The following is a 14,745-nucleotide window of genomic DNA, read 5'->3' on the forward strand; positions in this document are numbered from 1 at the left end:
ATACTATGAGTGATAAGATAATAAAAAATAAGAAATATATCCAAGCAAAAATGTAGCCTGTGTTGTAGATAATATAAGGGAAGCGAGACTAAGATAATTTAGACATACAAAGTGGAGATAAAGGAAAAAGTATTAAAAAAGGTGATTAAACAAGACACGACGACATAACTTCAGCTAATCGATAAGCAAGAACATAATCCTAAACAAGAAGATATGTAGATAGCGAATTATAATACAAACATAAATCTTTTAAAAACAACATAATCTTTCTACCTTCACGAATTAATAATAAAATCTACTTCCGAGACTTCAATCGACACTCTTTCTCCACCCTAGCAGGCAGCAGCACAGAACTTTACAGTGAAATAAGAGAGTAGCAGAGGGCCCAGTGATGTTTGTTTGTATGTGTAAGGCACACTTTGCGTGACAAGTAGGAAAAGTTCAAACCCATTCCTCCTTGCCCTTTGTTTGGTTCCTCGATATTTATATTAGAGTTCGATTAATTTAAATTTATATTGAATAGAGTTTTATTCGAGAGAAGCGCTCTTTACCAACAAAATTATATGTTATTGCTACAAACATTTTACTCAAGCCCTACTTGTTTAACTAGTAACTCCTACTACATTGCTATAAGATTTTATTTTAATTTTTCATTTATATAGTATGGTCCATAAAGTCAAAAATAATGTATCACTTATTCTGAAAACTTAGCATGGTACTCAGCACATGTCTGTTTTCCATCACTTTCATATATCTAAATATGACACCAAAAGTTTGGGATTTAAAGAAAGAATAATAGAGCACTGATTTCTTTTGTTTTCATGGTACCACTGGATCTTTAATTTCTGGTGGTTAAACAGGAGCCAGTACACCAGATTCTTCCAATGCATTTTAAGTCTTTTATCGAGTTAATTTATGTGTATCTTGATTAATTTTACGAGATATTTTTAACTAGAATATCAATGATATAAGTTCCTCTATAATGTATAACAAAAATTGGACTTCTCAAAATCGTTACATTCAAATTCGGTATGATTCAGTTAAATTTTGATCATGTAACGTAATTTAATAATAAGAATCGCATTTTAAAGCTTTCTACTTTTAATAGTATATGTGATGAATTACGTTAGCTCAAATTAATGAATGATGAGTCTATTCAACCTAAATTATTAATTACAAGGTACATCCTATACATTGCTATCAATTGAATTTCAGAAAATAAATTGTTCCAACAACTTTAAATATGCATCGAGTATTCAACTCATTATAATTTTTATTTAATACGTCACATTAAGAAGTTGTCGTTAGTATTTTGTAAAAGTTGTACATAAATTCGATCAACTTATGCCTTCCTCATTCAAAGTCACTCTACAAAATATGAATATGAAATGAATATAAATGATATGATGTTCATTGAAAGTCCCTCTACAAAATAAACCATGCACAAGGCATGTTACAATTTTACCAGGAACTGTTGAATTACAAGAATGTACCATCTTTCTTTTTCCTTTGCATCATCCCAACTGAGTAAGGAGGAAGCACACTCTTTGAATAAAAAAGAAATCCATCATCTTGTTGAATTATAACATATCAAGCTTCAGATCATACTACCATTTTACTGGACTCATCTAATTTAAGAAAATTTCTAAAAATTCCTCATCATGAATGAATGAAGACCTAGGAAAAATAATGCATTTACACTCTTTTCAACCAGAGTTTGGACACTAAATCAGGTATCCCATCCACCTTCTCTTAATCCTGTACTGTGTATATTCCAATTAAGTTGGGTAAATCAACTCAGCCTCAAAATCTTTTATATTATGGTAGTTGAGGTTGACACTGCATCCATTATCAATTCCAAGTTTACTAATTTGAAAGATTAGAATGGTCTGCTTGGCAAATGAGAGGTACCACAGGCTGCCCTGGTTGTTGGATTGAAGGTAGCCTCAATGCTGCTGTTTTCCAACCCACTTTTATACCAAGCAACGTTACTTATCTCTGTGGCTAATGCGGCCAACTCATGGCTTGAGAAGGAAGGAGGCTCAGCGTAGTCAACAAACTCAGGCCCCAATAGTGAGCTTCCGTTAATTTCTTGATTGACATTGCCACAACAGCCATGGCCACATTGGTGAGGCACTAATCTGTCGGTGAAAGCTCCTTCAAGCAACTTGGTGATCCCAAGATCAGGGGCTTGGGTAGGAATTAGCCTTGGAGTTTGCAGTTGGGATTCTGGGACATTCAAAGAACCATATACGCTAAAAGCACTTATCCGAGCCACAGGACGGAAGAGAGTACGAGGATCATTTGCTACATCACTCCGTTGAACTACTTCTTGACTCCTATCCTCGTAGTGATTACCTTCTTGGTTTTCTTGAGAGCTAACGTCTTTTGCTTCAATTGCTTTCAAAGAATTCACATCACCACATGATTGGGTTTCCTCAGATGATGCTTTTGATTTCCCAGCACTAGCATCCTCCAGGATGTTGCTGGAGTCACTTCTTAACTTACCATGTTCAGCACAACGGCGCCTCAAGGTTGAATTCCAATGATTTTTAATGGCATTATCTGTTCTACCTGGCAAAAGCCTTGCAATTGATGCCCATTTGTTCCCATGAATGGCATGAGCCTGAAGGATAATCCGATCTTCTTCATCTGTCAAGAGTGGCGGAATTATTAGTTTCATTCAACAGCTACTTATATAAGCATACAACAACATACCCGTGAAATCCCACAAAGTGGGGCGTTAATATAAGCATGAATAGCAATAATTGTTTCCTAATATCAGAAACTAGGGGTGACTCCGCTGGAAACTAAGAAATATCTCTAGTTTGATGTAGAACAGCCCCAAATCTTTTTTTGAAACTGGACAACACCAAATCTTCAAATATGTAGGAGAAAAACACATTTCACTGCATGTATAGTAGATGCTTTATTTTATCTTTTGGCTACAAGTATAGATTTTATTGAATGGTACCAAGATGGTAGAAGAAAAAAAAAAGAAGAAGCCTACTACACTCTTCTTCCTAACATGTCCAGTAAATCCATTTACTGGTTCAAACTATCAAGCGAGTCACTTTTACACCGTCAGTACAGAGTTTGTAAACATCTTTTCTTAATTCTAGAAAAGTGAGTTCCCTGCCCGTCAAAGCAAGCCTTGTTCCTCTCCAGCCATATGTCTACGAATAACTCCCAACATCCCCCCCTCCCCCTCCCAAAAAAAAAAAAAACATGCCACTTGGCAGGAGCTTTTATCTTCCATATCACCCTCCAATGCCAATAAGTATCCCATTGACCTAACTGCTTTATCAGAAGTACCTCAAATTCTTGACCGAAAATTTCTTGTCTTTACTTACCAGCCAAATCATGGTATCCATCTTACTAGATCAATTTAAATTGTTTAAGAAACTGCAAAATTGTTTAAGCAACTGGCAAAATTCTTCTATCCCTCAATCATTCAAATTACTACTGAATCTTTAGCTGCCAACCAGAGGTAGAGAGAAAATCAGCAATAGTACCATCCTTTTTAGATGCAAATTGCAAAGAGGTTTAATTGTTAATCAAGGGGAAGGTCCTAAGTCCCCACCGTTGAGAAGATACAACCTCAACACTTTCGCTTCCCCTCCTTTAATTCTCGAACAAATAGGAAAGTAGCCTGTGCACTCCCTTTTTACTTCCCAACCCAACCTAGCCTAGGAAAAGTGGTCATAACCAGCATCTCGGTTGGTACTTGGTGGGTATTATTAGCTTTTCATTAACCCCACATATAATCTTCTAAACTGCAAAATAATCTGGTGTTTCACAGATTATGCTTTATAGTTAAAGAGAGAAAAAAAATAAAAAAAATACTACTTTCGTCCCATTTTGCTGGGACGGAGGTAGAAAACATTAAAATGATTGTTGATTTAGTTTGCTGAAAACCATAGTCACAAAAGTTAAAATTTGAATAGTTCAGTTAAATTAGAATCTTAGAAGAGCCATCAAAGGCTCAACACTAGTATGCATAACCTAGTTCATTAATCTGCAGCAACCTATCATTAGTCAGTAAATAGTCTGTATTATTACATGTATGGTTTTGGGCGCTTAGAGCGATAAAGAGATATGAAGTGAGGATGTCCTTGCTTGCATGGATGAAGCAAAGCAATTCCGAAGAAGCGTACACTTCATAAAGTAAAGCGCAAATAGATACAAAAAGAATCGGTAGGTTTATTTGAAAACAAGGGCTGCAATCTCAGTACTAGGATTTCTCTTCAGATTTACTTTAGTCTTCTCAGTTCTCTTCATTGACTTCTTCTGTTACAATTCCCTTCTTTTCTAGATTGGTCTCTCTAGTATTGTTTCTCTTTTTTAGAAAACGCACTCTTATTTCCCTTCTACTGTGTGCGGAGCCTTCTTCTCCTGCAGTTGGAATTTTCACCTTTAAAGCCACTGGCTTAATTCATGGCCACGTTCTCAAAGCTGAGTTATTTTTTGTCTCTACTCAAGAGTTATACCATACTGTCATGTATTTACACTTCAACTTTTATAAGACCTAGACCGTTCCATCATTCACTAACTTTGAGTTTCAAGACTAGTGCAAGGACCTACTATTGTATACTAGTAAAAACTTGAACTCTTCCTCTCATGGTATAACAAGCAATCTAAAGGTGAGCTACTCTTGACGATCAGTTCGCTACTTCTCGAGAACGGGGGTGACATGGTCGCTTGGCCAGTGAACAGTGGTAAAGATTTGGACTTGAATGCTATGTTGCTAGGACTCTCCAAAATGCAGCCGCACCGTGTCAAATCCTCCAAAAATGCACTACTTTGATGGATCTGACATGCACCCAGTGGCTTTAGGATTTTTGGAAGAGTATGAGCAACATAGCTCGAGCATAGTCAGATCTGCTAAAACCCCTAGATGTATTTTCAGCTCAAATGAAAATACAAGTGCAAGTCCCAAATAATGGAAGTAACAGTCTCTTTTACATGTAAAAAATGCACACGTGAGATCACCTATTCACTTGAATGATCCATGACTTAAACCTGAATGCATTTGTACATCTGTGACCTTTAGCAAGCCCTGATCCAATCTTTATCACTACGTAATTTTCCAAACCTTAAGATCATCAGAACTCTCATGTGGGTCAATAGCTTCCGTTCAGAATCCTGTTGACCTCAAGTTGAAAATTCAAAATCAAATTTTGACAGTTTAAAAATACAGACTTTGCTGGATCTAAACATCAATGAACTTCAATATCCCAAGTGGAAACTACATTTCACCTAAATACAGAGCTATGATCAAATACCTTCTGCTTTGGTTGAAACTCCAAACATTAATCATTTTTTTGATTGGTAAAATCCAGACTTTAATCTTGAACACAGGTAATCCAAACTTAGCTAAAGTTAAACATGAACGCACTACAAATTCACAAGTAGAAACTACATTTCACCGGGAACATTCAACTTTAGTCAATACCTTACTGCCAGGATTCTCTTGACACACAAGTAGAAACTACATTTCACCAGAAATATTCAACTTTGGTCAATACCTTAACTGCCAAGATTTTCTTGACACCAAGTTCAACATCCAAACTTTACCTGAGCTAAACAATACAAACTACAAAATCACAAGTAGAAATTATATTTTCAACAGATATTCAACTATGGTCAATACTTACTATCAAGATCTTATCAACCCCAAATTCAAAATTCAAAATTCAAAATCCAAAATCCAAACATTACTAAAAAGTAAAACATCAATGCAGGATCATATCACAAGAAGAAACTGAATTTTCATAAAACCCCTTTTAACCAAATGGCAGAACAAAAATAAACATATGGTTTTCGAAAGTTACCGGTAAAGGGTTTGCGTTTAACAGCAGGGTCAAGCTGATTACACCATCGCAACCGGCACGATTTTCCCGATCTGCCGGGAATTCCACGAGCGATCAAACTCCAATTCCTCGCCCCAAAATTGCTTACCAAACGACTAAGTATAGCGTCTTCTTCAGGTGACCATGGTCCTTTTACACGGTCTGCTGTTTTCTTTCTCACTTGGTCACTGCTTCCACTTCCGTCCTCTAGCATCAACACTTCCTCTTCATCACCGCCATCAACACCGCCGCCGCCGCCGCCGCCTCCCATGGAGGCATCCCCAATTCCTCCGCCGTGAGAACCATCAACGGCGACGGTCACTTCTTGAACTTCCGGTGTATCGTTTTCCATTTTTTGTGTTTTAAAATTTTGATTTTATGTTGTTTTGGGTACCCGCCTAAGTACAACTGCAAAATAGACGAAGGTAGGTATATAGAGAGAGTGAAGACAGCTAGTTACTTCGAAATTTGTTTGTTTTTCCATTTTTACCCTTGTAACCTACGTTGTTGTTCAAACTCTTTGAAAATATCGTCCATATTTTTTTAAAAAAAATTGCTCCAACTCTTAGAAAATATCGTCCATAATTTTTTAAAAAAAGGAACTATGTTTGACACATACAATACATTCAAAAAAGCTTTTTTAGCAACTTGAGTTATAGTGTGATATTGAGAATATTCCGTCCTTAATTAATTATAGGCCAGTCTCATATTTGACTTTTGATATGGAGAAAATTATTTTGAGAACGTTACCCTCAGATTGATCATGTAATACGAGATTTAAATTTAATTAGAGCTCTAATTTAGACTCTGAATATCAAATGAAAAACTAAAAGAAATATTATTTTTTTTTACTTTGATTAATCTAAACTCAATTCAGATAAAGCAAAATTTTAATTTTTATTATTTACATCAAATTACTTGAAATTATTTTTATTAATATGGAAAAATGCTTGATATGCAGAGTATTTTTCATTTTACTATCTAATAAAAGTGAATAAGAAGCAACACTCTGTTAATATGTGTATTTATTGTTCGAAGGATAAAATTAACATTTTATGTTTTTTTAGCCTATTTATAAAAAATTTGGTCTTGTGGACCATTTCATTCAATTTTGATATTCTTTTTAGAGTCTTCCACGTATCTTTATTTGTTTAGTTATATTTACCATTATCATGAGTATATAAAATGATGAAAAGTTCTGTTTTATCATACATTTTAAATTGATATTCAAATATTTTTAAATTTTTAATTTTAATTGAAATTATATTTGTTATTGGAATTTTCAAAAAAAGTTTCATGATCTACTATCAAAATCTATATGCATATAAAATAATGCCCAACTATAATAAACAAAAAATTTAAAAATATTTTCACTCTAAACTAGGTTTAAATTAGTACTAAAGGAGATGGTGCAAAAACATAATACGTCATACTTTTAAAAAAATTGTAAGTTACAATCCACCCATTAATTAGTATAGTGTTTTATTAGCTAAGCTTAAATTTACATATAATCTAACGAGAATTCGTATAACCAATTTTAATTAATTTAATAATTAGGCATAATTTTCTTTCTTTTCATTTTTCAAAGTTCACTAACAATTTTCTTTAAATTCTTGTTTAAATACACAATTAAACAATAAATCTCACGTAAAAAAAAAGGAGAGTCTTTATTAAATTTTCACTGAAAAAATAATTGGTACAAAAAATTAAAACGTCACATGGAAAAAAATTCTAATATCTTCTTGTAAAAAGAAATTATTCATATATATTATTTTATAATAAGGTGTAAAAATAATTTTATAAAAATGAAGGAGATGGAGCAGGAGCATCAACACCATCTTCAGCAGCACCACTACTCTTCAACTTCTTGTTCTTGTTGCATATGTCTGGCAAGTATGCTCCTACACATAAATAAATACAAAATCTCGAAATAATTAAGACGATTATAATAATAAAAAAATAATGCATATATATATTTTTATTGTCTAACAAATTATACATATTTTGTACTATGCGTCATTTATTAGACAACAAAAGTATACCTATGTTTTATATTTTTTAACGAGTAATACATCAGCACTGAATCGTAAAGTCGTTAGATTTACCTTCACCAGCAGCCAAGTTGAAGTAAAGGTCAACAATATTGGGGCATTGTTGATAACAAGCAGGGGCACATAATTTGGAAACAAATCGAGGCTCAAGCAAATCATCAGATGAAATTCCAAAGAAATTTCTATTAAGACCACAAGATTCAATACATTCATCTGTTTCAATGTGTTCCTTCATGTTTTGAACCATAACTTCTGATGTCTTGCATTCATATTCACTACTAATTAAGTCATCTTTTGGTTTTTTTGCTTTTTCTAATACACACCTTTTTCCAGTTGATGAAATTGCAAATGCACAATCACTATTTGGTAAACTCTCACATTTTACCTCAGCTACAAAAAAGAAAGAGAATGGTTAGGTAGTTGTTCGTTCTGTTTCAATTTATGCGACACAGTTTAACTAAAGTACATATAAAGTTAAAGAAAAATAAATCAATTTGTTGTCTAAAATAAATCTTAGAATATGTGTGGCTATGAATCATTCGGTAAAGATAATAAATTAATATTTTAAAGTTAAAGTTATTTATGATTAAAAAAATGTAATATTCTTTTTAGAGACAGACTTAAGAAAAGTGTGAAGATTGATGGAGAGTGGAGTACAAGAATAATGTGCATTAAGAGAGATTGATCAAGAGTGATTCAACTGAGTTCAGTGTTTTCAGAATTATTATTAACAAATCAATAAATCCAAATTATATGTTCATGCATGAATAAAGACGAGATTCAATTCAACAAATTGTTTTTTCATAATATTGATTAAGAAAAATTGATGAGATTCAACTAAATATATTATTTTCACGATTAGTAAAGAAATCAACTAACTCACTTTTATATACCGCATAAGCGACTTGGAGGAAAAGGGAACATGTAAAAAAAAGGATCAAAGATGATTTCATTGATGAACCCATTTATTTTTCTTGTTTTTCTCTTTTGTTTAGTTGGGAATTTGATTATTTTTTTGTATATTTTTTTTTTGTTGTTGGAAAAAAGAAAATGGAGAAAGAACTTTTTTTTGTTTTAGATGAGTTTGAATGAAGGGTTTTCTTAGGTTTATATAGGGAGTTGTTTTGTGTATAATGACCAATAGAAATCATACAAATGTTTGATCAATAGCTTAATTAGTTACTTTTCTGTTTTAATCTTTCTTTGGTGAGGATTATTTTAAATATTTGATGAATTTTTATAAGGTCAAAATTTAAACTCACATGCTAAATTAATTTTTTTTTAGCATCATTTAACATATCATTTGGTACCTAAGTGGTTTAAAAAGTGTGCTTATTCTTTTAGAGACATGTGACAAATAGAAAAGAAGTACTAAAATCTTATTAATATAAAAACACGATTTATATTGAGTTAAACTTTGCTTAGTTATTGATATGTAATGTAAATTGTATGGCATGTTGATTTATCTACAGACTTACTCCCTTCGTTTTACTCCCGGTTTATTCTAGACCTCGCCTCACTCACATTCCATCAGAAATTGGCCTAGCCTAAAAATTTTAGATCATTATCTAAAAAAAAAATTTGGCCTAAACTCAATTAGTGAAAATGATAAAAAGAAGGGATAAGATATCAGAAATCCTTAATTATAACGAATTTGTCAGTTACACACTTAAATTATGCGAAAATCATATTATCTCTTAAACTTGATATTTTTGTATTACTAAGACCCCTAAACTATGCAAGATCACATTGCCTTCTTGAACTACCTAGAATTTTATCACCCTGAAACTTAATTGTCAAGATTGCAATGATTTTCGTGCCTAGCATCACTACAAAAGCAGTGAGAATTACATGGGGATTTTCTTGGATATAAGTATGAAAATTCGCAGGAAGCTTATTTTCCTACAAATTTTCACACTAATTCCCAGGAAAATTCTCATTTAATTCACAGTTTTCTTGTAGTGAATTGTCTGATGATGTATTGCATAGTTAAGTGCACTCTTGCACTGATCATCTATATGTGAAGACACATCACTCGTTTTGAGATTGACCTTTATTTCAAGTCATCCACCACTTAAATGACCTTTGTTTCAGATCCAACCAAACATAAATTTATTACCTTCCTCTCGTCCTCTTCACCTTCTCCAACCAAAACGCCTTCATTCTCACCACCTCCAACAAGCTTCAATCAGCAACTATAAGTGAGAACCAACAACAAAAAAAAAACCAAATCAACTTAACCAATAAGTCTCAACTATCCTAAAGCCGCCAACCCCAAGCTCCAGCGAGATTGTGAACAACTAAAAACAATCAGACCGCCATTATCTTTAGGCAACCGATCACCACCAAAATTCCAATTGGGTAAAATTCAAAATCAACTTCGAACTATGACAAGATTGTAAACAATCAAAAGTCATGCCAACATTTTTTACTTCAATGGAGAGAGTATAAGAAGTAGGAAGAATGAAAAGATTAGGAAGATTAGAAGAAGGGGTGGAGTAAAATTGTGGGGATGGAGAAATGAAAAGGTAAGAAAGATAAGACATTAGACTTTTAATCTACAATTTTGTTACTTTCTCAGTTTGCAAGCTTCCTTTATTGAATATTAAGATATTCTTTATGAAATTGATATAATTCGATTCAGAAATCAAACAAACTCTTTTTAATTCTTAAAGAAATGTGAGAATGTATACAGAGCGTAGGCTTGCTTTTGAGCACTCTAATTTCTTCAAAGTATCAGCGCCGAAGGCACGGCCCGACCATTTAGGACAGGAGCGCATCGCCGACATAAGGGACGAGACGACCGGTGCATACCTAGGGCGGACCAGCCGGACCATCCCAAAGTCTAACTACGAGCTTTTTAACTTCAACAACTTAAATATACGCTATTGGAGCTGGAATTACCGCGGCTGCTAGCACTAGACTTGCCCTCCAATGGATCCTCGTTAAGGGATTTAGATTGTACTCATTCCAATTATCAGACTCATAGAGCCGGGTATTTTTATTAATTGTCATTACCTCCCCCTGTCAAGATTAGGTAATTTGCACGCCTACTGCCTTCCTTGGATGTGGTAGCCGTTTCTCAGGATCCTTCTCCGGAATCAAACCCTAATTCTCTGTCACCTGTCACTACCATGGTAGGCCACTATCCTATTATCAAAATTTGAAAGGGAAGAAATTTGAATGATGCGTCGTCGGCACGATGGTCGTGCAATCGATGAGTTATCATGAATCATCGCAGCAACGGGTAGAGCCAGCGTCGACCTTTTTATCTAATAAATGCATTCCTTCCGGAAGTCGGGTTTTGTTGCATGTATTAGCTCTAGAATTACTATGGTTATCCGAGTAGTAGATACCATCAAACAAACTATAATTAATTTAATGAGTCATTCGCAGTTTCACAGTCTGAATTTGTTCATACTTACACATGCATGACTTAATCTTTGAGACAATCATACGATTACTGGAAAGATCAACCAGGTAGCATTCCTCAATGACGTCCCGTGTCGCGCCTGTTCGGGCACGATTGGTCCAAGGCAAGCGCGACAGTCATTCCCAAGGAGCATTCGTTTTGGGCAGATAGGAGCCGGTGAAGGACCCATGCCCACTACGTCTACCGTATATGAGAATTTGAGACGCCGCTCGTCGACCACGCCATTGCACGACGAAGGCGACCGATTGCAATTACATAATGCTTAGGCATTGGGTATGCAGCACAAGATTCCGATATCCGACAAGCCTAGATTGCTCTTGATCCGCCAGTGAGATGGCATGCGAGTTAGGACGTCGCTACTCAAAGCATGGATCCAACCTAACCACACATGCCCAATACCACTCATGCGTCATACGTGAATAGCTCCGTTGATGCACGCCCGACATCCGCCGGGATGCCCGACATGAGATGTCGTGCGACGACGTCGATGCCTTCTTTGCAAGGCCAATGCTACACCCACCGTTGCGCGCTCGCCGAAGGGGGTTGAGAATTTAATCACTGCAGAGATGTTAGAGCAAGACTAACGTTCACCCAGGGGAACCTCTCATGCCCGATCCATCATAGCATCTGGCCGTACATGTCTTACGTGCCCCGTGCGTGCGACACCTAGAGTTAGCTGTAACAGGAGCTCTAGAACTCACCACTTGCTCGAAAGCACTGGCGTTTCTACTCCAAACGCTTATATAGATCGGTCATGAGAAGTTCCCTCGGCAGCGCACTGTCGCCCCGTAGACGTTGCTAGCATGTTTTTGTAAGCGCCCAATGGCGTAGCACGAACAATCCATGCATGACATCAAGCGCCCATGCAACACATCTACTAAGCCCATAAAACGCCTATGACGTTCTCCTTGTTACGTCTCATTCGCCTCGCAGACGTCGCTGACATGTTTTTGTGAACGCCCAACGACGTAGCACGGAAAAGTCATGCATGTCATCAAGCGCCCACGCAGCACGCCTACTAAGCCCACAGGACGCCTTTGACGTCCGCTTTCTTTTGCCTCAGTCGCCCCGCAAACGTCGCTAGTATGTCTCCGTAGACGCCCAACGGCGTAGCACGGACAAGCCATGCATTCCATCAAGCGCCCACGTAGCACGCCTTCGCCTCAAATGCCCAACAAATGTCGCTAGCATGTTTTTGTAAACGCCTAACGGCGTAGCATGGACAAGCCATGCATGTCATCAAGCGCCCACACAACACGCTTACTATGCTTACAGGACGCCCTTAACCCTACCTTTGCCTCAGTCGCCCCGCAAACATCGCTAGCATATTTTTGTAGACGCCCAACGGCGTAGCATGGACAAGCCATGCATGCCATCAAGCGCCCATGCAACATGCCTATTAATCCCACAGGACGCCCATCACGTCTGCCTGCCTCGCCTCAATTTCCCCGCAGACGTCGCCGGCATGTTTTTATAAACGTCCAACGGCGTAGCACGGACAAGTCATGAATGTCATCAAGCACCCACGCAACACGCCTACTAAGCCCATAGGACGCCCATGACATTCGCCTGCCTGCGCCTCAGTCGGTCTCCAACACCTCTACTCCTCTTATATATGCTTAAGAAAGTTTTACCCATGTGAGAGGAGTAGATATTATTTTTCTAGAGAATCAAATGTACAACCCAAATATGCACGTTCTAAGGTACAAACACACATTAGCTTTCACAAATCACTTTAATATATACATAAAAAATATTTTTAAATTTTTTTAAAAATTTTTAATTTTTTTTTGAAATTTCCAAAAAATTAGTAATAAATTAATAATAAATAGGAAAAATATCGAAAAAAATATAAAATCAAAACCAAAAATTCACAAATAAATATAATAACCTTGATAAAAAATTTAGTGCATTTTAATTTTTTAAAACGAGACGTAAAAATAATAAACCGTAAGAATAAATTATAAAATAATGATTAAAAGTCAAAAAAATACAAAAATGCTCAAAAACACTTCTAAACATGTGAAAGTATTGATAGACTACATATTTTGTACAAATAAAGATGTTTCAATATTGTACGAACCGTAAAAGAAATGAAGAATGATAAAGACAAGCCACGTGAGGCGGAAGCATTGAGAATAGATAATGGAAAATAGATGAATATGTTTGTTATGCATGAAAGGTGTTTCAAACTCCTTTGATTTATGTATGGCATGGACATCTGAATGTTTCAACTAGAGCTTGGCCAATGGCGCGCAAGTCATGGCCGATGCGAGCAGGCCACGACCGACCGTTGTGTGCAGCATGTCCAACGACGGTCAACCGTGTGTGTTGTCCAAGGGCTATGATGGCATGACATGCTTGACATCGTCCGACCGTGTGTGCTGTCCAAGGGCTATGATGGCATGCCACGTCTAACGTCGTCCGACAATGCGTGTTGTCCAAGGGCTATGATGGCATGTCACGCCTGACATCGTCTGACCGTGTGTATTGTCCAAGCGCGATGATGGCATGTCATGCCCGACGTCGTCCGACCGTATTTGCTGTCCAAGGGATATGATGACATTGTCAAGCCGATGTCGTCCGATCGTGTGTGTTGTTCAAGAGCAATGATGGCATATCACGCCCAACGTCGTCTGACTGCGTATGCTGTCCAAGGGCTATAATGGCATGTTACGTCCAACATCATCCGACCGTGTGTATTATCCAAGGTCTATGATGGCATGCTACACCCGACATCGTTCGACCGTGTGTGCTATCCAAGGGCCATGTGGGCATACCACGACCGACATCGTTCAACTGTATGTGTTGTCCAAGGGCGATAATGCAATGCTAAGACTGAAAACAGACCGGAATGGGACCACCGCATCGGAACGAACCGGTATCAGACCGAAACGGGACAAGTTGACCGGTTCGTTGATCGGTACCAGGATGAATCGGACTGGAATTACCGGGATGGATACTCGGTTCCGTTTCGTCCCACTATATACCGGATGGAACTTGAACGGACCGAAATGAAATGAGATGGGATAAGCGGGATGACACATCTAGTTATTTCAAAAAATGATATTTTGAATTACGAAAATATGAATTTTTTTTATTTATCTAAGTTTAAATTAATATTTTTTAAATTTATAATGTAATTTTTTACTTAAATTATTTTAAAGATATTTTTTTATAAAAATTTTACTTATTAATTTGCAAGTTAAGTCTAATTAAGTTTTCAAGATTTAAATCTTTTGAAGTTTATAAGTTATCTTATTATTTATTAATATGTTATAATTTATAAGTAATATTTATAACCTGTAATTTAAATAAATTAAATTTATAATTTTAAAAAATTAAATAAAAATAAGGATAAAACAATTACACAAAATAAAAAAAATATCAATTTAATTTATTTAAAGTT

At 36.0% G+C, this 14,745-nt stretch overlaps 2 protein-coding genes across 2 annotated transcripts; both read right to left on the reverse strand.

Moving 5' to 3' along the window:
• Window positions 1–1,384: 1,384 nt before the first annotated feature.
• On the reverse strand, window positions 1,385–6,271 carry LOC101261736 (transcription factor MYB1). The gene is made up of 2 exons (XM_004246320.4): window positions 5,835–6,271; window positions 1,385–2,652 (listed from the first exon to the last, which is right to left on the reverse strand). Exons 1-2 carry the CDS (start codon window positions 6,202–6,204, stop codon window positions 1,880–1,882), a joined length of 1,143 nt encoding a protein of 380 aa, XP_004246368.2. The 5' UTR covers window positions 6,205–6,271; the 3' UTR covers window positions 1,385–1,879.
• Window positions 6,272–7,500: 1,229 nt separating this feature from the next.
• Window positions 7,501–8,981, reverse strand: LOC101261443 (uncharacterized). Its single transcript, XM_019215622.3, has 3 exons — window positions 8,787–8,981; window positions 7,958–8,293; window positions 7,501–7,753 (listed from the first exon to the last, which is right to left on the reverse strand). The coding sequence occupies exons 1-3, from the start codon at window positions 8,866–8,868 to the stop codon at window positions 7,650–7,652; spliced, it is 522 nt and encodes a 173-aa protein (XP_019071167.1). The 5' UTR covers window positions 8,869–8,981; the 3' UTR covers window positions 7,501–7,649.
• Between the last annotated feature and the right edge of the window lie 5,764 nt (window positions 8,982–14,745).

The sequence above is a fragment of the Solanum lycopersicum genome, chromosome 9 (assembly GCF_036512215.1).
Source record: "Solanum lycopersicum chromosome 9, SLM_r2.1".
Classification (NCBI taxonomy): domain Eukaryota; kingdom Viridiplantae; phylum Streptophyta; class Magnoliopsida; order Solanales; family Solanaceae; genus Solanum; species Solanum lycopersicum.

Bases quoted from the DNA above. Each gene is read 5' to 3' on its own strand.
- LOC101261736 (XM_004246320.4), bottom strand. From the start codon at position 6,204: ATGGAAAACGATACACCGGAAGTTCAAGAAGTGACCGTCGCCGTTGAT. The intron at 2,653-5,834 runs GTAACTTTCGAA...CACTCTTGACAG, and splicing joins TAAACGCAAACCCTTTACCG to ATGAAGAAGATCGGATTATC.
- LOC101261443 (XM_019215622.3), bottom strand. From the start codon at position 8,868: ATGGGTTCATCAATGAAATCATCTTTGATCCTTTTTTTTACATGTTCC. The intron at 8,294-8,786 runs GTGAGTTAGTTG...TCTTTTTTGTAG, and splicing joins CGCTTATGCGGTATATAAAA to CTGAGGTAAAATGTGAGAGT. The intron at 7,754-7,957 runs GTAAATCTAACG...ATTTATGTGTAG, and splicing joins CAACTTGGCTGCTGGTGAAG to GAGCATACTTGCCAGACATA.